At 35.7% G+C, this 25,864-nt stretch overlaps 1 protein-coding gene and 1 long non-coding RNA gene across 12 annotated transcripts in view; one reads left to right on the forward strand and one right to left on the reverse strand.

The window, feature by feature from the left end:
- Window positions 1-25,864, reverse strand: part of NRG4 (neuregulin 4) — a 190,103-nt gene that overhangs the window by 107,271 nt on the left and 56,968 nt on the right. For 4 of the 11 annotated variants that reach the window (XM_027067841.2, XM_027067838.2, XM_053223682.1 and 1 more), the window contains 2 exons: window positions 1,527-1,655; window positions 800-865 (listed from right to left, as the gene is read on the reverse strand). In XM_027067841.2, coding sequence (XP_026923642.1) covers window positions 800-809 — 10 coding nt within the window. In that variant the 5' untranslated portion in view covers window positions 810-865; window positions 1,527-1,655. Of the gene's footprint in view, window positions 1-799; window positions 866-1,526; window positions 1,656-1,783; window positions 5,373-8,334; window positions 8,441-8,979; window positions 9,596-16,322; window positions 22,238-25,864 lie in introns of those variants that run through there. The other 7 variants (XR_008299032.1, XM_053223688.1, XM_027067843.2 and 4 more) reach the window with 4 other exon arrangements.
- The window catches only part of LOC113601895 (uncharacterized), an 89,473-nt gene that overhangs the window by 53,984 nt on the left and 9,625 nt on the right, over window positions 1-25,864 (forward strand). Inside the window, exon 2 of the long non-coding RNA XR_003423220.2 lies at window positions 16,173-16,292. This is a non-coding gene — a long non-coding RNA (uncharacterized LOC113601895). The remainder of the gene's footprint in view (window positions 1-16,172; window positions 16,293-25,864) is intronic.

Below are 25,864 nucleotides of genomic sequence, written 5' to 3' on the forward strand. Positions count from 1 at the left end.
TTTACTCCTTTTTAAAAAATTTATTTATTTAAGGGGCGTCTGGGTGACTTAGTTAAGCAACTGACTTCAGCTCAGGTCATGATCTCACAGTTTGAGTTTGAGCCCTGCATCTGGCTCTGTGCTAACAGCTCAGAGCCTGGAGCCTGCCTTGGACTCTGTGTCTCTTATCTCTCTGCTCCTCCCCCACTCACTCTCTGTCTCTGTCTCTCTGTCAAAAATGAATAAACACTAAAAACAATTTTTTAATATAAAAAATTATTTATTTAAATTCAAGTTAGTTAACAGTGTAGTATTGTCTCAGCAGTAGAATTTGGTGATTCATCACTTACGTATGACACCCAGTGTTTATCCTAACAAGTGCCCTCCTTAATGCCCATCACCCATTTAGCCCATCCCCCCAACCACCATCCCTCCAGCAACTCTCAGTTTGTTCTCTGTATTTAAGAGTCTCTTATGGTTTGCCTCCCTCTTTGTTTTTATCTAATTTTTCCTTTTCTTCCCCTATGTTCATCTGTTTGCTTCTTAAATTCCACATATGATGATATCACTTACTGTTTTGTAAAGTTGGTATCAGATATAGGGTAAGCTAGAATTTGTCAATTTGTAAAAAGCAACAAAATATGTCTAAAATAAAATATTTTCATGCTATAAAAAGTGGTCTTTCAAAACCAAAACAGTTCAGATTTCTGGAACAATTTTAGATGGGGAAAAATATAGCTTTGTATTAGCACACTTTTTTTTGCGGGAGTGTTCAATTGCTATGTGACATACACTGACATATAAATTTACAAGAGGTTACCTGTTGGCATCTTAATTTTTAAATAGTTTCATTCTTGGTCAAAAGTTTAAGATTGAAAAACAGCACCTAAAATTAATAATTTAGGAGAAATTATCTTTTGAAGGCATTATAAAAGTCAAATATTCTAATAGCAAATATTTTAAAATGATGAAAATGAAGACATTTATACGTTAGTGACAAAATTCTTCAGTTAGTTTATCTATTTGTTTAGATACTTACTACATATCAATAAAAACATCTGAACATAAAAAACTAAAAGATCAACATTAAAAAGTACAAATACAGTACATAAAAAAAGTATAAAAGCATATGACTCAGTATATACAAAATATAAAAGATATGACTCAGTAAATGAAACTGAATGACCTGAATTGACTTTTTACTTTTTCATAAAGCCTATTACTAATCTGACTTTTAAACAGAATTAATCAATAACTTCCAAATTTTCAGTTTATCGAAAATGGCCAAAAATATACTATGGAAAAATCTTTAATAGCATTTAAAGGTTTGCATTTCTATAGAACCTTTAAAACTTTTATAAAAGAACTGTACTTTTACAAATTTACTGTAGATTGAACATTATTTTACCAATTTACATATGCTTTCCTTTTAAAAAATATCTGGCATCTGGCACAGCAAAGTAGCTATTAAGACGTATGTGAAGTTACCTGCTATAACAGAAACAAAGGAATTAAAAAAAACACATGAAGAGATGAAGGATACTCACTCTATGATTACAAGCTCTCAATTTCGTTTTATAAAGTGACTTACTCCTGACAGGAAGACTTTGTAACAGAAATCTCAATCAACAGCTTCCTATTAACACAGGTGTAATATCAAGGTTTCTTCCCAAAGCCTTATACAGACAAGCAAAGAAAGACAGAGACATAGAGAGAAATTAAATCTACTTAATTTGAAATAATCACTAGCTAACTGCAGGAGTCCTTTTTTCAAACAAACAGACTTACCTCAATAAAAACTTACATTCATACAAACAACAAATTTTGTTGGATATTCAGCGTTTCAAAAGTTTTTGAATACTGTGGACTACATCTGTGCCTTGCATTTTATAACCAATTGAAAATCTGATTTATATGGCTGTAGTGTGCAGTGTGGGCAAGGTTGAGACAAAGACCAAGGTGTGCACAGAAGTCAGGCACCAGCCAAGGGAAACACCCCTTTCAGTTCTCATGTTCAGAGTTGCAAATGAAGCAGAATTTTATTTATAAAAGGACTTGTACTAAGCTGCCCTCTCAAATCACTGTCCAATTTTTAAAGTTATAAAATAAACCACATTCTTTAGACTCCTTATTTATCTTTTCATGTAGGAATAATTCAAGAGCACTGTATAAGTTTGTGGAGAAAAGGAATTTTAATTGAGAGCTAATGGATAAAGTTTCCACAGGGTATTTTTAAAAAAGAATTTCCTTACGAAGCACATGACATTTATATAAATGATGATATGAAGGACTTACAAAACTAAAAAGAGGTAATAGTTACAACAGAACAGATAACATCATGTTCAATTTGAAATGAATATAATTACTGAACATGACTAATATTAATGGCAATGAAACTACCTGCAAACTACGGTAAAGCTATAATAGATGCATTAAGCAAACCCTGAGTTTTAAAAATCATAAATTTTTTACTTTATTTTATTTTACTAATGTTTCTTTATTTATTTTGAGAGAGAGTGTGAGCAGGGAAGGGGCAGAGAGAAAGGGAGAGAGAATCCCAAGCAGGCTCTGTGCTGCCAGTGCAGAGTCAGACGCTTCACAAACTGTGAGATCCACAAACTGTGAGATCATGACCCAAGCAGAAACCAAGAGCCAGACGCTCAACTGACTGAGCCACCGATGTGCCCCCCAAATCACAAATAATTTTAAAATGTTGACTAAAACTATAATTTTGTTTAAAATGAAGTACAGGGTTCTTCATCATATAATTACCTAAAGTATGCAAAGCATTTAGATGGTTATCTTCTCTAAAATAACAATTCAGACATTACTACTTGATGTGAAACTAGTATAATTTTTATTTTAATAAAGTATTAAAATAAACTCATATAACCCCATACTCTGAAAACAAATCATTATTGCATATTATTTCTCACATTCAAAGGCAATTTTCACACAGCTACAATCTTTATATATACATATGCATACACATATACATATATATTAATCATGTTAGTTTATTTACAGTGTTTGCATTTTAAAATGGTATTTTTAAGAAAAACAGTAAACTTTATTATTTTATTTGAACTACAGAACTATGATGCTGTACACTAACATGAAAACGACTACTAAATCTTAATGTGAAAGATAATAATCTGTAGCTTCATCCATGACATTCAAGATGTATTATTCAGAGATATATCTTGGAAATTGGTTTGGTATTATTTTTGCACAATGCAAATGAACCTAACCTTTGAGTCTATGTGATTCTAAAGTAGAAAATCTAACATTTTTCTTTATTCTTAAGTTTATTTATTCATTCTGAGAGAGTGCATGCACAAGCAAGGAAGGAGCAGAGAGAGAGGGAGAGAGAAAATCCTGAGCAGGCACTCTGCACCACCAGCACAGAGCCCGAACCAGTGCTCGAACTTACAAAATGCGAGATCATGCCTGAGCCGAAATCAAGAGTCGGACACTTAACCAACTGAGCCACGCAGGCACCCCCAAAAATCTAACATTTTTCAAGATAACTCGAAATGAAAGTCTTGGTCTTTAAGAACAACTTATTTGTTCATTTACCTATCAACAAAAAGTAAGTAGTAAGTGGCCTACTGCTTTTAACAAATGACAGGTACATAAGTAATTACAAAAATGTTTTAGGCTGACTCATTTAAATCATATTTGGACTTACAAAAATGACAATTTCATTCAAATCATACTAATATATTCTCACAGACACCTATGTATGTCACTATATTAACATATACAAAAACAAAGCTTAACTGTTACCAAGAAACAGGAAAAGATTCTAAGAGGAGGTATTATTTGTTCTGAGCCTTGAAGAATGAGTAAGAGCTTATAAACAGAGATAGATGAACATTCCAGGCAGAATTAACAGCATGTTCAAAGGCAAAGAAGAATGTATTCCTAATGTACTCAAATAATTACAGGTAGATAGCAGGCCACGATCTGTGCAGAATATGTGTGTAGAGTGTGTAAGGGTTTGTAGGAAGGCAGGATGGTGGGGGAAAAGAGCGGCAGGAACAGATAATGTAAAATAAAAAGGGTCCACATGATAGACATTATCTTAAAGGCTTAAAGGATTTGTAGCAAAGGAGAGAGAAGATCACATCTGCATTCTTGAAAATTCATTTGGATGGCAATGTGGAAAACAGACTGCGACCTGCAGAGGAATGGATATCAGGCAAAGCAGTTTAGAGGCTATTTTAATAATCAAGAAAGTGAAGAAGTAAAGCAATGGGCATGAAGATGAGAAGGAGAATTAAAGATACACTTAACAGGTACATCCAGAGAATGGGTGAGCGGTATATGAAAGAAAGAAATGAAGGCTTACTTTTGAGTATCCATGAGGGACACGTATTTGAAACCACAATGAGGTATCATATCATACCTTTAGAATGTCTATAATAAAAATGATACACAATAATAAGTGCTAGCAGAATACGGAGAAACTGTATCTCTCATACTTTGACGGTGGGACTGTAAAATGGTACAACTTTGGGAAATAGTTTGATAGTTCCTTAAAAAGTTAAACATAAACTTACCATGAATGTATCCAAGAGAAGTGGAAACACACGTCCACACAAAGACATATATGAAAATGTAGAACGTTATTCATAATACCTAAAACTAGAAACCACTCAAATGTTTATCAACTGATAAATGGATTAAAAAATATGTTTATAGCCATACAGTGAAATGCTATTCAGCAATAAAAATGAAAAAAGTATTAGAACATGTTACAACATGAGTGGATTTCAAAAACACGCTAAATAAGCCAGTCATGAAAGACTGCATATTGTATGTTTCTATTTATACAAAATCCTTGGAAAAAGCAAATCAATAGAGACAGGAGTAGATTAATGATTGCTTGGGACTACAGCTAGACACAGGAAATGACTACAAATGAGCATAAAGAATCTTTTTCGAGTGATGGAAATGTTCTGAATTGGATTGTGGAGAAGGTTACATAAACTCTAAATTTAATGCCATTGAATTATACACTTAAAATAGATGAATTTTATGGCATATAGATTATACTGATGGGGAAAATAATAAACCCTGACCTTGATAGGGAAAAATTATGTTATAAGATGGCCAACAGGACTGATCGGGAATTCCAGTCCTCGCCTGAAGACTCTCCTGGGTTCTTCTTCCTGCCCCGTTTGCTGCTCACACCAATTGCCACTAATGCGGAAGTAGCAGACTATAAATTGTCCCCCATGCTTATGCTCTCTGGGCTCAGATCTTTGGAGAAACCATCTCCCCTGAGCCCATCAATGTAAATAAACTTCCGATCCTCCAAGCTCTCTGAGCGCCGCTTCGTTCTTCCATTAGCGATCCAGCCTGGTTCCATAATAATACCTCAACAAAGCTTTTTAAAAAATAAAGGAATATCGGGTGCCTGGGTGGCTCAGTTGGTTAGACATCTGACTTCGGCTCAGGTAATGATCTCGTAGTTCTTGGTTCAAGTCCCATGCCGGCTCTGTGCTGACAGCTCAGAGCTTGGAGCCTGCATGGGATTCTGTGTCTCCCTCTTTTTCTGTCTCTCCCCCACTCATGCTCTGTCTCTTTTGCTCTCAAAAATAAATAAACATTAAAAAATAAATGAATAAATAAAAAAATAAAGGAACATAAAAACAGATTTCATGAGTAAAATAAAGATTTCCATTAGGTCATATTAAATTTCAAGTGCTACTGGGACCTATGGAAAGAAATGTCTGAAAATGCAGACCTTGCATTTAGGTTAAAATGAGGTTTGACATGAGAAATTTGGGATTCAAATTCCACAGGTGGTTACTGAAGCTATTTATGTGAATGTACTAGCTCAGAGTGTGCATGTGTCATGTGACACAGAGACCATGGATTGATCCCTGGAAAACATCAACATTTAATGGTTGCAGAAGGAGCCCATTAAGAAATTATCAAGGAAATAAGAGAAGAACAAATGTGACCAATGGCAAGATTTTCTTAAACAGTTTCTGTTTTCAGTTTGCTGGTGTTTACTTCCATAATTCAAAACACTTATTCTTATTTCTATAATCAGTATCCTAGACAACAAAGTCCCAGCCAGCAAAGATGAGGCTTTGTTCCCTTACACTACTCTCTTCCTTTTTAATTTGAATATTTGGTAAGTTACATTATCTTTATTTCTTCTCTTGGTTACATGTGTAATTTTAAATAACATACTTCTATGTCTTAATCAATGAATTGAGTCAACTCATGGACTGACTCCTTATCATGTAAAATAAGTAACTGCAAACTCTGCTTCTACCTTTTGTCTCCCTCTGCTTCCTCATTCTGCTGTGATGGCTGTATCTTAACTCTTCATTATGAAGGTTCTTTTTTTTTTTTAAGTGTATTTATTTATTTCTTGAGAGAGAGAGAGCATGAGCAGGGGGTGGGGCTGAGAGAGGGAGAGGAAGAATGCCAAGCAGGCTCTGTGCTGACAGCACAGATGGAGTGGGGCTCGACCTCCAGAACCGTGAGATCATGACCTGAGCCAAAATCAAGAGCCAGACAAACACTTAACCAACTGAGCCATCATGGCACCCGCATCATGAAGGTTTTTAACATTTACATTCTGGTATGTAACCCTAATGAAGTCTTTCATAACTCTGTCTCTAAATTTACTTTAAAAGTTGAAAAACAATAAACTTAAGCTTTATTAATGTAACTATGTAAATAGTATTCACAGCAAATTCATGCAGTATGAAGAATAACATTTCCTTTTCTTGTTTCAGAGTCACATACCTGGGCCACTAATAATATTTCCAGCAGCAACACAGAATAGATTCTCTTTTCTTAAGCTGTAGATTGGTTAAAATCATGTAGCATGATTTTAATGTGCATCTTATTTGTACCACACTATTCTTACATAGTTTGGGGTGGTTGGGGAGAGACTGAAAAACAAATGTGCTGTATCATAAGATCTCAAATATTTAGCTCTTAATCATACAATTTACTGCATGTAGTCCCCTTTTATTTTCTGAGAGATTCTTTTCAAAGCTCTCCCCTACCTCCTGCTCAAATCTGGACTGAATGTTCTCTAGAACTGCTACCAAAGTCAGCTGGCATTCTAAAATTTCCCTTAAATGATCTTTTGGACCGATTCCACCTTCCTAGATCACATGTGTTCCTGTAGGTTTTACTTTATTTTCCTGCATTACCTTGTCAACTGACTTCCGAAAACAGGATGCGGTAGAAACTTTGAATTCCTGCATAACTAAGACATCTTGACTGGTCATATTACTGTACATGGATAACAACTGCCCTTCAATTTTTATATTGCTTTATTTTCTTCTAGTATCCAGTGATATAGATAGAAGTCCAATTCCAGTCTGATCATTAAAACTTTGAAGGTAACCTGTTTGGTTGTTCTCTCCCCACCCCCTAGAAAGTATTTAAAATCTTTAATTTATGTTTGGTGTTTTAAACTTTTGAGACACCTGGTCTCATTTTCACACAAAAAAATTTCCCAAATAGTGCTGGACAATCATTTTTCATCCCTTTCTACAGGAAGGTCCATATTCCTTAAGACTTGGGCAATTTATCTGTTATTATTGTTTATTTTGATAATTTTCCCCTGTTATAAAACTCCTTTAATTTGGACATTGGACACCCTATATTTGTCCCCTTTGGGTCTAAATTTTGTCATATTTCCTTTCATCAATGTTCTGGAAGATTTTTTTCAACTGTACCTTTCATCCCTACTACTTTTTTAAAACTTCAGTGATATTTTTAATCTCTAAAAAGCTATTTATTCTCTTATTAATTTTCCACAGCTGCTCCCATTTTAGGGATTCAACAACAATTCAAATCTCTCATAATACACTGGTTAAAAAATATCTCTAGGTTCTTTTTGGTGCCCTGCATTACATTACTTTCTTCCAGTATCAGTTTTTCTGTTTATCTTGGTCTTCTCTATTATGTTGCTTTTCCTCAAGTATCTGGTAAGGCTTGGTTGCCTATTCATATTTAAAACTGCAGTACTTGGGGGCACCTGGGTGGCTCAGTCAGTTAAGCGTCTGACTTTGGCTGAGGTCATGATCTCAGTCCATGGGTACGAGCCCCGCATTGGGCTCTGTGCTGACAGCTCAGAGCCTGAGACCTGCTTCAGATTCTGTGTCCTGCCCCCCTCATTGCCCCTCCCCCATTCACACTCTGTCTTGCTCTGTCCCTCAAAAATAAGTAAACGTGAGAAAAAAAAAACTGCAGTACTTGATTGATTATTCTAGATAAGAGCTGTGGATTCCTCTGCTGTTCTGTAAGTAGATCTGTTTCCCAACAGACCTCCCACCTTGAGTAAGAAGTAGGATTAGGTTTTCCATATACCTAGGGAGAACACTCGACAGGCAGGTTTATTTTCAGGAAGAGCTGGTAAGGAGCTAGCTTTCCAACTGCACAGCCATCAGATGAGAGATTGAGGAGGATCTTCTTCCTAAACAGGGTGGAAGTGAATTACAGATCACAGGTCAGACTGTTTCAGTATGACCCTTGAGCTGAGAATGACTTTTATTTTTTAAAGTGTTATAGAAAACAAACACAAAAACTACAAGAGGCATATTCCACTGAAATCATAACCTTATGTGGCCTGCAAATCTTAAAATATCCACCATCTGACACTTTACATAAAGTCTGCTGACCCCTATTCCAGAGCCAACAACCCACACTACAAGTCCTAGCTCCCCACTGATTTCACTTAATCTCTTTAGAAGAGACTTCTTTTTTTCTTGGGGGTATATACACCTGACTACACTCTCTCCAGCCTATTCTGCATGCAGGAAGCGGGGAGGGTATTATCACAGGTGTTTTATATACTTATCTTCAGTTAAGTCTTTCCCACCCTCCCTACCTTAGTCAATCCTATTTCTTACTCTTGCTCTCTGTCCTGCCTGGTTAGACTATGCCTGAAAGTCCCTCTGCGGTTTTAGGGGAGAGCAGGGTGGTAGCACTCCCAGTTCACTGCAGTCTACTTACAGCACACTCTGGGCTAGGGTTTTAATCCACCAACATCCATTTTCTATCTTCCAGAAAAGTGGCCAAATCACATGTCTACTGATAACCCTTAACTCTTCCTTTCCTTTTCTCCTTGCTGTTTTAAGTTGAACCTCTTCATATCTACCTAATCTATTTTAACGGGATTTAAGAAGAAACAAGACCATGAGTCCACATGTGCTAAATCCACAATCTTGAACCAGAAAACAGTTCTCACTCTTCAACTCATGATTCTGACAAACAGAGAAGAATTACAGATTAAAGAGAAGTTGGCTAGCTTGCTGGTAAAAATAACCAATAGAATTAAACACAAATATTTAATTTTACAAAACTGGTGGAATTAAAAGAAATAAATCATATGGTAAATGTTATAAAGAATCAAGGCAGAACAAAAATGGTACATAAAATAAGATGACTGGAGGAAAATAAAGATATATCATTAATTTATTTATATTCATTATTAGTAAATCACCCACCGTAAAAGATAAAACCCTTAAGACTATGAAGAGACAACTATATGTTATTCAGAGAAAAACACCCAAAACCAAAGATTAAAATTATGAGAATATACAACAGAAACTAGGTTGTATAGAAATATCAGACAAAATGGAATTTGAGGTAAAAACAAATAGAATAACGAAAGTTCACTTTATATTAGTAAAAGGTATATTTTATAATGCAACATCGTAAACCACTGTATACCAAATAACATTAAAGTACATAAACTGAACTGTTATATATAAAGAGAAATGGATAGAAATACTACAGTAGTACAGATTTATCTACACCTCTCAATTTTTGACAGCTCCAGTAGATATAAAATAAGCAAGGATGCAGAAGATAATAAAAAAAGTAAACAATAGCTAACTTTTGAATTCCCAAAGCTAAGTGCTTTACACTTATCTCCTTTAATTTTTACATGAATCCTAATTTAGTGATTTTAAGAATTCTTGCCAAAGATCAGAGAGAACTCACCTCTTTTTGCCAGGCCCTAATTAATTCATTAGTTCTTTTTTTTTTTTATAAAGTTGAAAGTAAAAAATTCCAAAATCTAACAGACAGAAATCAGTCAAAAAGCTTTTTTGTAACAAGATCCTTTTATTTCTAGTCAGGTTAATATTATGTTATAATCAGATTGCTTCCTTTGGTTTCTAAGATATCTGCTAGTGAGGTTTTTTCTTACAAATGCCTGAGCATTTGGGACTGCCTCTTCTCTGTCAGTCATTATTAGGAGGAAAATATTAGGAGGAAAAAAAGTGGGGGAAGGGGGAATTCATCTATGGTCAGTGCCTTTGGATAAGCCCTGTTTCCAAAAGGGACAAAGTGGCAGGACCCCTTCTTTTATAACAGATCAGTTATGATATGGAATAACTTTTTTCATTTGAGACACTGAGAGGAAGACAGCTTCTATTTTCTAAAATAAATAATGTAAGTAGTAAGTTCTACTTAATGTCTCCAGACAGAGACCTATATTTAAGAGGCAGAACATTTATGCTTCCATTTTTCCCCCTATTGTCACTTACATAAATTAGCTTTTGGAATGAAATTACCAAGGCTTTGCAGTATGCTCCAAAAATCCAGTTTATCAAGCCCATTCCTCCCTACATAAAGAAATGTCATGTAGCAAATGAGTAAGAACTCTTTTATTCCTCAATAGATTCTCCAAGGTTATATGAGTGTTATAGAGTGTTATAGAGTGTATATATGAGTGTTATAGCCCTCCAGCTGATTTTGTATGGCCTTTGAGATAAAAATGTATTTTTTTACATTTTTAAATGGTTGAACAACAAAAAAGAATATTTTATGATATGTGAAAATTATATCCTACCCATTAAAAATAAGGAATTCAAATATAAATAGTTTCACTGGAATACAGCCACACTCATTCATTTATATATGGCTGCTTTCACACCACAACAGCAGTGTTAAGTAGGTACAACAGAAACTGTATGGCCCATAAAGCCTAAAATATTTATTCTTTGGACTCTATAGAAAAGCTGGCCAATCCCTGGATTAGAGAAATTAAGTAACTTGCTCATTAAGCAGAAGAATCTAGAATCAAAGCAAGAATATGACTGACTATAAAACTCTGCTTTTAACTCTAAAATCAAAAAGTATAACTTGCTTAGCACTTGTAAAACATATGATTTGGTTACATATCATATCACAATCTCAATAAATTCTCTATCTGTTAAGATGCTCTGTCTGTAAGTGCAAAATGACTTAAAATTTAAAGTGATGTCATCAAAGACCCAGGATCTTTCTGGTTTTGTGCTCTACCAACCTCTTTGTAGGCTGCCTATATTCATGGTCTCATGACTGCTATGGCAATCTGGAAATAACTAAGATGACATTCAGAGGTTTAAAAAAACTCCCTTTACCTATGTCTCTTTTAAGTAAGCAAAACTTTCCCAGAGTACCTAACAGAATTTTCCTCCAGTATTATTGGCCAGAATGATATCATTTACTCATTTCTAAACCAATCACTGTCAAGAGGAGTGGATTCACCCTGTTTGAGTTAGATTATCAAGAGTCAGAAACTTTATAGCTCAGAAGGGACCAAACATTACCTGAAACAGATGACCACTTTGACAACCAAACAAAATCTGGGTATACCAAATAAAGGAAACAATAAAGGAAGAGTGGGGGAGTGGCTATTAAGGAAGCAGTCAGTGTCTACCATATATTCCTTAAGACCAGAAGTTGTACAATTTCTAATTTTTTTTTATTTTATTTTTTTATTTTTTATTTTTAAACGTTTATTTATTTTTGGGACAGAGAGAGACAGAGCATGAACGGGCGAGGGGCACAGAGAGAGGGAGACACAGAATCGGAAAGGCTCTGTGGCTCCAGGCTCTGAGCCATCAGCCCAGAGCCCGACGGAGGGCTTGAACTCACGGACCGCGAGATCGTGACCTGGCTGAAGTAGGACGCTTAACTGGCTGCGCCACCCAGGCGCCCCTACAATTTCTAATTTTAATGCAATATAAATTAATTAAAAATTTAAAATTTTAGAACCTAACCTTTGGGAATCTGTTTTCAAAATTTTTTATCAATACACCAAACCATGCAAGATTACTATATATTACAATAGGTATCCTAGGAAGATGTTTCATAGTCCTAAATGTTTTCCTTTAGAACAGTAAAAATGAAAACGGGGTGTGAGTCTTGGCTCCACCTTTTACTAGTAATGTGGTCTTGGGCAAGCTACTTAAACTCTCTGAGCCAGTTTCCTCAGATGTAAAATGAGAATTATACAACCTATATTGAAAGAGAATCTGTGAGGATTAGAGATTATGTAGAGTGCTTGCAACAGTAACTGATATATAACCCATTTGCTAAACATGCATGTCAATAAAACAAACCTCAAAAAAGCATAAAGAAGATATTAAAAATAAAATCATAAACTGGAAGAGACAGAGAAGAGACTTAGTGAATAAATCCAAAAGCTACTCTTTGAACTAAGAAATAAAAACTCTGACCCATTACTGCAGTATTTTCAAATATTGCCTCAGAAGTATCTAATGAGATAATAAAAAAAAAACCTCACTCTATATATACTAAAAGAAATTAGAGAAGAACAAAATATAATTGGGAAACCCAAAGGAAATAAAACAAGAAAGTCATAGAACTAGTAAGAGGATAAAGTAGCAAACTACAAAATGAATATATGAAGAGTAAGGTATTTTCTATAGATTGGCAGTAATCAGCTTGCAAATATAACTGAAAAGAGATTGGAACAAAATTCTAAAATTAATATGTGTCTGCTTTCTCTCTACCTCCAAAGCAAACATTTCTTAAAGTAAAAAGTATGAGTGAAAGAAAATAGTGTAATCTGCAGAACAAAAAATTAAGAGCTCTAAAAGAAAAGAGATGGGATGGCAATTATAGAGGAAATGAATGAGGCTTAAATATGTTTAGGAAGGGACTGATGTAAAAGGTAGGAAAAGTTCTAAGAATGTTCTGTGTTTAGAGGCAATGGGTAAAAGAAGGGTATCCTGCATCCACTAGTAAGGAAAATAATAGGGAGACTAAAACAAACAAACAAACAAACAAACGAAACAACATATAGGCAGATAAAACCTTCTTACTGAATCTTCCACTTATGTTAGCTAAGCAGTAGGCAACGTGCAAGTTTGCCCCAGGATGGAATACCGGCAGAGCCCAAGTGGCAAGAGGATTGAAGAAGGGGATGGACTACAATATGAAGAAACATCATTTAGAGGGAGGAAAGCAGAATAAACCTCAAATATGAGTAGGCATACAACTAAGAACCACCAAATGTTTAAAGAGAACCAATACCATGTGTTATATAATAAAGAATGTATTTGGTCTTTGTCCCTGGTTCCTGGGAGGGAAAGTAAATCTTTGGAATTTCCCAAGTAATAGGAGGGTCTTTGTTACTCATCAGCCCCTTGTAATCATTCTCAAGTTTATGAATTTATACTAATGAGATGATTCAAGAACCAACCATGTGATTAGAGGGTTGGGGCTGTGAGCCAGTCCAATCACTGGGGAGGAGAGGAGAGAAGGGACACTAGAGATTAAGTTCAATCATGTGACCAATGATTCCATCAATCATACCTATGCAATGACATCCCAATAAAAACCCTGGACACAGAAGTTCAGTAGAGTTTCCTCATTGGTGAGCACATGTATATGCTGGGAGAGTGACATGTCCTAATTCCACAGGAAGACAGTGTGGAAGTCCTGCATTCAGGACCCTCCTAAACCTTGTCCTATAGGTGTCTTCATTTGGCTGGTCCTGTTCTGTAATCATGTGTAGAGCACTTTCCTGAGTTCTGTTAGTTGTTCTAGCAAATTCTGAACCCAATGGGTTATGGGAACCCCCAAATTTGAAGCCAAAAGAATAGGTGGCCTGGGGAGTCCTAACTTGCAACTGGCATCTGAAGTAAGGTATTCTTCTCAGGCAGTGTGCACAGTGGCATCAGGCATCTGTGGAATCTGACACTAACTACAGGTGGTTACCATTAGAACTGTATTGGAGAAAAGCACTATGAAAAAGATATAGTGAATTAGAAGATTAAGCCAAGTAACACATTCTGGTTCTAATGCAAAAAGGCAAAGAAAAGAAAATCATGAGAAAAAAAACCTGAGAGACAGAAGAATAGATCCTCAAATTCCAACAAGACATTAAAAGAATTCCAAATGGTATGGAGAGAGACTAGATGAGGAAGAAATAAAACTTATTTTTTCCTTTTGAGTGAAAATAGCTGATGCATAATTTTTTAAAAATGAAATAATGTGAAACCCAAACTGAGAGATAAGAAGGAATATGAAACCTTTTATTATTGGTCAAAAAGAGGATACAGATTTTTGTAAGCAATGATTAGATACAAAAATACATTTAAATGTGAGGTCAAATTGTAAGAGAAACAACTGGAAGACAAGGTAAAAATGCAAAGATTTCTAAACCACTGAATGAAAAAGAAAGAAAAAGAATGACAGAATAAAGAACAATTGATCAATCTAGAAAGCACAGTGAAAGGAAAAAATAAAAGCAAGAAGAAAACACAATGAATTTAAAAAGCATAAAATAGATTGGTAATAACTCTACAAAATCAACAATCATAAATATAAGGACATTAATCTCAGACTAAATTATTTTTTATTTATTTTTAATTTATATCCATTAGTTAGCATATAATGCAATAATGAGTAGAATCCAGTGACTTATCACCTACATATAACACTTGGTGCTCATCCCAGCAAGGGCCCTTCTCAATACCCCTTGTCCATTTAGCCCATCCTCCCACCCCAAACCTATCCAGCAGTCCTCAATTTGTTCTCTGTATTTGAGAGTCTCCTATACTTTGTCTCCCTCTCTGTTTTTATCTAATTTTTGCTTTCCTTCCCCTAGGTTCTTCTGTTGTGTTTCTTAATTTCACATATGAGTGAAGTCATATATTTGTCGTTCTCTGACAGACTTATTTCACTTAGCATAGTACACTCTAGTTCCATCCACATTGTTCCAAATGGTAAGATTTCATTCTTTTTGATCCCTAAGAAATACTCCATTGTATATATATGTATATACCACATCTTCTTCATCCATTCATCAGTTGATGGACATTTGGGCTCTTTCTATACTTTGGCTATTGTCAATAGTGTTGCTATAAACATTGGGGTACATGTGTCCCTTAGAAACAGCACTCCTATATCCTTTGGATAAATACCCAGTAATGCAATTGCTGGGTCATAAGGTAGTTCTATTTTTAATTTTTTGAGGAACTGCCATACGGTTTTCCAGAGTGGCTGAACCCCCACCAGTTTGCATTCCCACCAGCAGTGCAAAAGGGTTCCTCTTTCTCCACCTCCTCACCAACATCTGTCATTGCCCGAGTTGTTAATTTTAGCCACTCTGACAGGTGTGAGATAGTATCTCATTGTGGTTTTGTGTTTCCCTGATGATGAGTGATGGTGAGCATTTTTGTCATGCATCTATTAGCCATCTGGATTTCTTCTTTGGAAAAGTGTCTATTTGTGTCTTTTGCCAATTTCTTCACTGGATCATTTGTTTTTTGGGTGTTGAGTTTGAGAAGTTCTTTATAGATTTTGGATGCTAACTCTTTATCTGATATGAAAAGACAAAGGTTTTTAAATTGAGTAATATAAGATAATAAAACACAAAATAACGCTCAACATCCAGCTTTGTACTGTTTTCATGAGACATACCTAAAAATAACTGACAAAGTTAAAAAAATAAGAGAATGGAAAAAGAATGCAGTTAAATGCTAACCCAGCCTCACACACAGCAATAACAGTATCAGACAATAGATCTCAAGGCAAAAATCATAAAAGGAGATAAAGAGGAATGGTTCATACTGATAAAAGATACAATCCTCCAAGAAAAAATAATGCATTTAACAACACTGTTTGAAATAGGTGTATTAGATAAAAATGGATAGAAATACATAAGTCCTTAATCTCACTATAGGAATATTAATATAACTTACTCTCAAGTTAAAAGGTAAGGTAGAATCTAAAAAGGTAATAACACATTTAAAAAGCTTGATCCAGTAAATATCATAGATCTTTGTACCAGAAAATATATGTATTTTTTCAAGCCAATATGAAAGATTAAAATAGATCACTTCAATCTTATGATTGAAATGCACTGAAACCAGTTTTTTTTCCCTTTTGTCACTATGTAGCCCCTGGACAATTTTGTAGAAGACAGATTAATTCAAGCTGCAACTATACATTTGGTCTTCAAATAGTTCAGTTAAACAACCAGAAAAATCTGCATGAAAGATAAATTTGAGCAAGAAAAGGTACAGTGCATTTTAAAAAAGCTTTTAAAATTGTTTTTATTTTTTTATTAAGTTGCTTATTTTAATTCCAGTATATTAACATACACTATTAGTTTCAGGTGGACAATACATTGATTCAACAATTCTATACATTAGTGCTCATCATGATAAGTGTACTCTTTATTTTTTTATCATTTATTTTTGAGAGAGAGATAGAGATAGAGACAGAGACAGAGACAGAGACAGAGTGTAAGCAGGGAATAGGTCAGAGAGAGAGTCAGAGACACAGAATCTGAAGCAAGCTCCAGCCTCTGAGCTGTCAGCACAGAGCCCAATATGGGGCTTGAACCCACAAACTGTGAGATCATGAGTCGAAGTTGGATGCTTATCTGACTGAGCCCCCACATGCACCAATAAGTGTTCTCTTTCTTTAATCCCCATCACGTATTTCAACTATCTCCACATGCACCTCCCCTCTGGTAACCATCAGTTTGTTCTCTGTAGTTAAGGGTCTGTTTCTTGGTTTGTCTCTTTTTTCCCCCTTGGCTCATTTGTTTTGTTTCTTAAATTCCAAATATGAGTGAAATCATATGGTATCTGTTTTTCTCTGACTTATTTTGCTTAGCATTATACTCTCTAGATCCATCCATGTTGCCAATGGCCAATTTTCATTCTTTTTTATGGCCAAATAATATTCCATTATGTATACATACCACCTCTTTTTTATTGATTCATCTATCAATGGACACTTGGGCTGCTTCCATATCTTGGCTATTATAAATAATGCTGCAATAAACATAGAGATGCATGTATCCCTTTGAATTCGTGTTTTTGTATTTTTAGGGTAAATATCAGTAGTACAATTGCTGTATCATAGGGTAGTTCTATTTTTAACTTTTTGAGGAACCTCTATACTGTTTTCCAGAGTGACTGCACCACTTTGCATTCCCACCAACAGTGCACAAGGTTCCTTTTTCTCCAAATCCTCACCAACACTTGTTTCTTGTGTTATTGATTTTAGCCATTCTGACAGGTGTGGGATGATATCTCATTGTAGTTTTACATTTTTACAGGATGATTGAGCCACTATTAACTTCACGTGGGGAAAAAAAAACCTGATAATTTTATCAGGGTGAAATTTTATCATCCAATCACCCAAGGCTTTTACTCTAACTTCTATGATAGAAAATAAAATCAGTACTTTTTAGAAATATTAATATGAATAATCCAGATGAAAAAATTCTATCTAGTTGGTAGAGAATGGAGAGGACTTTTACCCCTATTTTTAAAAATAGACACTAAAATAAAAACATTTTTACACAAAGCAATTTTCTGTGAAAGAGAACATATATAACCGGGTTTTCATTAAAGCTTTGAAATAATAAATAAGAAGAGGTTTTATTAAACACAGTGATAGATGAAATTTCATAGAACATTAATAGTAATAACACTTAAAATTTTTTTAACATTTATTTATTTTGGAGAGATAGAACATGAGTGGGGGAGGGGCAGAGAGAGCGACACACACAGAATCCAAAGCAGGCTCCAGGTTCTGAGCTGTCAGCACAGAGTCTGACGCAGGGCTCAAACTCAAGAACCACAAGATCATGACCTGCAACCAACTGAGCCACCCAGGTGACCCAATAGTAATAACACTAATCTTGGTAACCCAAATTTATTTCAAATGAAAATATTAAACCTCTCTTTTCAAATATAGAAAAAGGGCATATTTTATAAGATTACAAACTAAAATACCAAAAGCTTAGATAATTTCCACAAAGTACCACAATCAATGCCAGCAGGAAAAAAGGAAAGAAACGAATGAAGGGAGGAAGGGAGAGAGAGGAAGGGAGAGAGGAAGTTAGTGATGGTATTATTAGGACTAAAATTTAAAATACCGATGGATAGATTTTCCTCCGTCTAAAATAGTAAACATATCTAAAGCACCTTTGCTATACTTTCTATTCTCAATTTTGTATGAACCACAACTTGTCCCTGTTAGGAAGTAAAAAGTACTAAAGCTATATTTATAAGAATAAGATTTGAGGCTGAGAACTAGAAAACTTACAAATATGTGTTTTGCTGTTAGAAGAGACCATTACTTTCATGTTATTCTATAGTTTCAAGCCTAAGCAACTGGTTCCTAAAACTTAGAAAGTCCTCAGGATTGAGCAGCAGGTAGTGCAATTAAGAGAATGAGCTTTGGAGTAAGGCAGCCCTGTGATGAAAACTTGGATTTGTCACCAATTGTAATCTTGAGCATGTTGTTTAATAGTTTTCTCACCTGTAAAATGGAGATATAAGTATTATCAACCTCTTGTTTCTTTTAATCCTCAAAACAAACACCTAACTGTGCAAAGCCCTTAGAATAATTCCTGATACATGAGTAATCAATAAATATTAGCTCTTAATACAACTAAATATTAGCTAATAACAACAAACATTAATATTTATTGGTTTTATGCAGGTTATACTACATCAAGAATAAGCATAGCTAGGTGATCAAATTCCAGAGATTTAAGACAGTTGGACTAGAGGAAGCTAAGCTGACAAACTGTCACAGCACAAGGAAACCACCATTCAAAAAGACACGCCCACTCATTCAATGCCAATATGAAATGCCTCCCCTAGTTCCCTGAGCTAAAATTCTACAAAACTAAAAACAGAAAATGAAGCTATAACCAAAGGCTTCAAAAAATATCCAACTCACCCAAACTGATCCAGGGGATGGTTATTTAACTTATATCTTAGGTATAGTTTGAAAAACTAAAGCAAAGGTATGAAGAATTTAATTAGACAAAATTAAGATAATTAACTTGTTTCTGGATTTTATATGTGATAACTTTTTTGCCAATGATATTTTTCATCAATTCTGAGACCAAAATAAAATTGGACTTATATTCAACAACTTCCTCAAATAAATGGTCTAAATTTGTAAGAACTAACCCGTTATGGGATCTCCCTCCTAAACTGTATGGATTGTGGGACAAGAAGAAAGTGTAGCCAAATTATGGAAAGGGTCCAAATGTCCCTTGACTGATGAATGGATAAAGTGGTATATATACATATATACAATGGAATACTACTCAGTGATCAAAAAGAATTAGAAATCTTGCCATTTGCAACAATGTGGATGGAACCAGAGTGTATTATGCTAAACAAGATCAGTGAGAGAAACACAAATACCGTATGATTTCACTCATATGTGGAATTTAAGAAACACAACAGATGAACATAGGGAAGGGAAGGAAAAATAAGATAAAAACAGAGAGGGAGGCAAACCATAAGAGACTATTAAATACAGAGAACAAACTGAGGGTTGCTGGAGGGGTGGTGGGTGGAAGGATGGGTTAAATGATTAGGGAGGGCACTTGGGATGACCACTGGGTATTCTATGTAAACAATGAATCACTGGGTTCTACTCCTAAAACCAATACTATATTGTATGTCAACTAACTTGAATTTAAAGAAATAAATTAAAACCAAGAAAGAACAGCAGACCAAGCCAAAAAAAAAAAAAAAAAAGCAACTGAAAGCCTTCAATACCCCTCTATTAGTAATAGATCCAGTAGGCACAAAATCAGTAATGACATAACTAAATGCAACGGCATCATCAAATAGCTATATTTCAAATATAATAATCAAACATCTACAGAATACTTCATCCAATAGCAGAATACATATTCTTCTCAAGGTCACATGGCATATTCACCAAGAGAGACCAAATTCTGGGCCATGAAATATACCCTAATACAATTAACAAGACAAAAACCATCAATATGTGGTCTCAGATCACAAAATTAAACTAGAAAATAGTAACAGCTGGAAAATCCCCAAATAAATAGAGATTAAATAACACACTTCTAAGTAATATATGGGTCAAAGAGGAGAAATCTCAAGAGAAATTTTAAAATATTTTTAACTAAATGAAAACAAAATTACAACTTACCAAAATTTGTGGGATGCAGTGAAAGCAGTGCTTAGAGGTAACATTTACAGCATTAAATACATATATTAAAAAAGAAGAAAGAACTTAAATTCATCATCTAAGCTTCCACCTTACAAAAGTAAAAAAAAAAAAAACCACACACACACACACACATCAAATTAAATACAAAGTAAGAAGAAAAGAAATAATAAAAATTAAAGCAAAAATCTGTGAAATTGATGAGGAAAATAATAGAGAAAAATCAATGAAACCAAAAGCTGGTTCTTCATAAAAATCAATAAATTCATTAAGCCTCTAGCCAGGTTAAGAAAAAAAGAAAGAAGATACAAATTATGGGGCACCTGGGTGGCTCAGTCAGTTAAGCATCTGACTTCAGCTCAGGTCATGATATCACAGTTGGTGGGTTTGAGCCCTGCACCGGGCTTACTGCTGAGAGCTCAGAGTCTGGAGCCTGCTTCGGATTCTGTGTCTCCCTCTCTCTCTGCTCCACCCCAGCTCATGCTCTGTCTCTCTCTCTCTCCCTCAAAAAAATAAACATTAAAAAATTTTTTAAAAAGACACCAATTACTAAAATCAGAAATGAAAGAGGGGAAAATACTATAGATACTATGGACATTAAAAAAATAATAAAGGGCTATTAACAACTCTATGCCCACAAATTTAATAACCTAGATAAAATGGACCAATTCCTTGAAAGACACAATCTACCAAAGCCCACAAAAGAATAGTCCCCGAAAGACTTATCTGCATTAAAGAAACAGAATTAAGAATAACCTACCAAAACAGAAAGTTCCAAGCCCACATAGGTTCACTAGTGATTTCTGCCAAACAATTAAGAAAGAAATTATACCAATTCTATAAAATCTTGTCCAGAAGAAAGAAGCAGAGGGAATATTTTCTAACTCACTAAATGAGGCCAGCATTACCCTAGTGCCAAAACCAGACAAAGACTTTATAAGAAAACGCCAGACCATTCTCTCTCATGAACACAAATTGAAAAATCTTCTACAAAATATTAGGAAATTGAGTCCAACAGTGTCTAAAAAGTATTAGACACCACAACCAAGTAGACTTTATTCCACTTACACAAATCTAGTTCAAATTCAAATATCAGTATAATCTAAAAGACAAAAATTGGGGCGCCTGGGTGGCTCAGTCGGTTAAGCGTCCGACTTCGGCTCAGGTCATGATCTCGCACTCTGTGAGTTCGAGCCCCGCGTCGGGCTCTGTGCTGACAGCTCAGAGCCTGGAGCCTGTTTCAGATTCTGTGTCTCCCTCTCTCTCTGACCCTCCCCCATTCATGCTCTGTCTCTCCCTGTCTCAAAAATAAATAAACGTAAAAAAAAAAAATCAAAAAAATAAAATAAAATAAAAGACAAAAATTAATGTAATCTGTCAATATCAAGACCCTTAAGAAAAATCACATGATTAAATCAATAATTGCAGGAATAAACATCTGATAATATCCAATATCTATTTATGATAAAAAAAAATCTCAACAAACTAGAAGATGAGAACTTCCTAAATTTGATAAAGAACATCTATCCAAAAATCTACAGCCAACATCATATTTAATGGTGAGAAGCTACAAGCTTTCCCACTAAGATCAGAAACAAGGCAAGAATGTCTCGTCTCACCACCCCCTTTTCAGTATCATACTGTAAGTCTTAGCTAATGCAGACTTAGCTTAATGTTTTAAGACAACAAAAGGAAATAAATGGTACAGAGATTCAGAAGGAAGAAACAAAACTGTCTTTGTTCGCAGTGACATGTTTGTCTATATAAAATACCCTAAAGAATCAACCAAAAAACTCTTGGAATGAATAAGTGAATATTAGCAAGGTTGTAGGATATAAAGTTAATATTCAAAACTCAACTGCTTTATAATATACCAGCAATGAACAACCAGAATTTAAAATGAAAAATGCTGGGGCACTTAGCTGGCTCAGTCAGTAGAGTGTGCAACTCTTGATCTCGGGGTCATGAGTTCAAACCCCATGTTGGGTGTAGAGATTACCTAAAAAAAATTAAAATCAAAAATGCCATTTACATTAACACCCCAATATATAAAATGCTTAGGAACATATCTAACAAAATATGTACAAGATCTATATGAGGAAAATGTAATTCTGAAGAAAGAAACTAAAAGACTAATGGAGAGACAGTTCATGTTCACAGATAGGAAGAATCAATATTGTCAAGATATTAGTTCTTCCCAGCTTGATCTAGAGATTTAATGCAATATCAATTGAAATCTCAGCAAGTTATTCTATGGGTATTGATAAATTGGTTCTAAAGTTTATATAGAGGCCAAAGACTCAGGAATAGCCAACACAATATTGAAGTAAAAGAATAAAGTTGGAGGACTGGCACTACCTAACTTTAAGAGTTACTATAACGCTACAGCAATCAAGATAATACGGTATTGGTGAAAGAATGGACAACTAGATCAACGGAACAGAATAGAGAGCCCAGAAATACACCCACACAACTATAGTCAAATGATCTTTGACAAAGGAGGAAAGTGAATACAATGGAGAAAAGACAGTCTTTAACAGATAGTGCTGAATAACTCACATCCACCTTTAGAAAAATCAATCTAGCATAGACCTTACATCCTTCACAAAAATTAGCTCAAAATGGATTACAGACCTAAATGTAAAGTGCAAAACTTGTAGGAGATAACATAGAAGAAAATATAGATATCTTTGGTTTGATCATGACCATTTAGATACAACACTAACGGTACAATCCATGAAAAAAGGATAAGTTATATTTCACTGAAATTAAAAACTCAGCAGGGGGGTGGGGAACATCACCAAGATGGCAACACAGAAGTCTCCTGAATTTCCATCCTATCTCGGATGAACCAAATACACAGCTACACACAGATCAATTCTCTTAGTGAGAAATGCAGAAACTAGTTGAGTGTTTACTGCACATTGGGCAACTGAGAAAATACCCACATGGAAACAGGTTAGAAAGGCTGAGATACATTCTCACTACAAACCCTACCCCTGGCATAACACTTTCCAATAGGAAAGGATCTCCCAACTCTCAGCTTCTCCGTGAGAAGCAAAGGGTTTGTACCACACATAGAATACCTCAGCCTCTAAATCTGCCATGTAATGGACATGTCCCCAAATTACCAATCTCTGTGAGTCAACACAGCTTGCATTCACAAGTCCTACAAGACTACAGTAAAAAAAGAAGTGGTTTTAGCAGACACACAGTTTTATGTGACTATCCCCTCCTGGCTCAGTGAAAAGGGAGCAAGCAAAAACAACCAACTTGCAGTTTCTCCCTGGAGGGAGTTTGACTACGCACCTTCCCAGCTGCTGCCTGAGGTCAAACTTCGAATTAGCCTGAATCTATGCACCAAGTGAGATCTTCAAGGAGCCTGAATGAGCCAGGGAGCACTTCCCACACATTCTCCCTCTGGCTCACTCCAACAATAACACCAAGTCTCCAGCTTCACCCTGGAAGGAGTTTGTCCACATATAAAGTACCTCATCTTTTGCAGCTGCCACCAAAGGGACAGGCCCTCAAATCACCTAGCTGTCATAGCCAACAGTGCTCAGCATTCACAAGTCCCACATAACAATATTTTAAAAAGAGAATTTTTGGGGGTACCTGAGTGGTTCAGTCGGTTAAGCTTAAGGCTTCAGCTCAGGTCATGATCTCACATCTTGTGAGTTCGAGCCCTGCATCAGGCTCTGTGCTGATAGCTCAGAGCCTGGAGCCTGCTTCAGATTCTGTCTCCATCTCTCTCTGTCCTTCCCCTGCTCATTCTCTTTCTCTCTCTCTTTCCCTTTCTCTTTCTCTTTCTCTCCCTCGCTCTCTCGCTCTCCCTCTCCTTCTCCCTCTCTCTCAAATATAAACAAACATTAAAAAAAATTTTAAAGAGCAGTTTTCAAATGGGCATATAAGCACCTCAGGCAATATTGTCTCCTGCCCCTTCCCTCAGCACAGAGGGAGGAGACAAAATGCCATCTCACGGTTTCTCCCTAGAAGGGATCTGACTGTATAATTTCCCACCTGCTGCCTGAGGGTCCAGCTTCTAATCAGTCTTCATGTGGAAGTTGACTAGGATCCCCCCAGGAACCTTATAGAGAGTTGGTGGTACCTCCCATCAATTGTCTTCTCTCAGCTCACTCCAACAGTAAAAACAAGTCTCCAGCTTCTCCCTAAAAGGACCTTGTCTACAAGGTGCCCTCAACTTTTATGGCTGCCACCTGAGGAAATGACTCTCAAATTACCTACCTCTAGAGCTCAGCATTCACCATTCTGCAACTACACAAAAAAAAGAGGTGGTTCTATCTGAGAACAAGTTAGAAGCATGCCCAGTGACTATTCTCATTGGATTACCACAGAATGAGTAAGCATAAACTGGTAGCTCCCAGTTTCTCCCTGGCAGGGGCTAGATTGCATATCTGATGTCCTGACTTCCCAAATGCTGCTAGAAGGTCACGCTTCCAATAAACCTGCATGAGGAAACTAAATAGGCAATTAGTAGCCCTCTAAGAACCTAACAGGGATATGGGCATTTCCCATACCTTTAGAACACTGACAGATCTGACACACTGATGACTACTGGGGTCACTAAAACACACACACACACACACACACACACACACACACACACACACAGCAACTCAGGCAAACACAAAGGTTTGGGAGGCAACCAAGACTCAGGCTAAGCTGACTGATGAGGTTCATCTCTTACATGAGGCCAGTCTAACAATACTGGGAGAGGTGGCTATTTTACCTTATGCACAGAAACCAACACAGAACCATCAAGGAAAGTGAAGAAACAGGAAAATATGTTTGCAACAAAAGAACAAGCTAAATCTGCAGATACTGACCTTAATGAAATGGAGAGCAGTGATTTGTCCCATAAAGAGTTCAAAATAACAATAACAGAGGTGCTCAGTGAGATCAGGAGAGAAATGCATGAACAAAGTGAGAATTTCACAAAGAATACAAAATAGTACCAAACAAATCATATGGATGAGCAATAACTGAACTGAAAAATTCAAAAGGGGGATTCAAAATCAGACTAAACCAAGTAGAACAAAGGATCAGTGACCTGGAAGACCGGACAGTGGACATCATCCAATCAGAGGAACAAAAAAAAAAAAAAAAGGAGAGATGATAGTTTAAGAGACTTCTGGGACACCAGCAAGAGGACAAGAGGACACCCATTCTCAGAAGGGGAAGAGAAAGAAAAAGGGACTGAAAGCTAATTCAAAAAAAAAAAATAGCTGAAAATTTCCTTCACCTAGAGAAAGACACAGACATCCAGATCCAAGAAACCCAAAAAATGTCATAGATGGATCCAAAGAGACCCACACTGAGATACATTATAATTAAATTGTTAAAAGGTGATGAAAGATTCTTAAAAGCAGCAAGAGAAAAGCAACCTTGTTACATACAACAAAACCCACATAAGACTTTGACCAGATTTTTCAGGAGAAATCGTGAAGGCCAGAAGGGAATGGGATGATACAAAGTACTGAAAGAAAAAAAAATGGCAACCAAGAATACATCACCAAACAAAGTTGATCTGCAGCACTGAAGGAAAGATAAAAAAAAGAGTTTCCTATAAACAAAAGGTGAAGGTGTTCATCAACAGACCACTCAT

This window comes from Acinonyx jubatus, chromosome B3 (genome assembly GCF_027475565.1).
Source record: "Acinonyx jubatus isolate Ajub_Pintada_27869175 chromosome B3, VMU_Ajub_asm_v1.0, whole genome shotgun sequence".
NCBI classification, from domain to species: Eukaryota; Metazoa; Chordata; class Mammalia; order Carnivora; family Felidae; genus Acinonyx; species Acinonyx jubatus.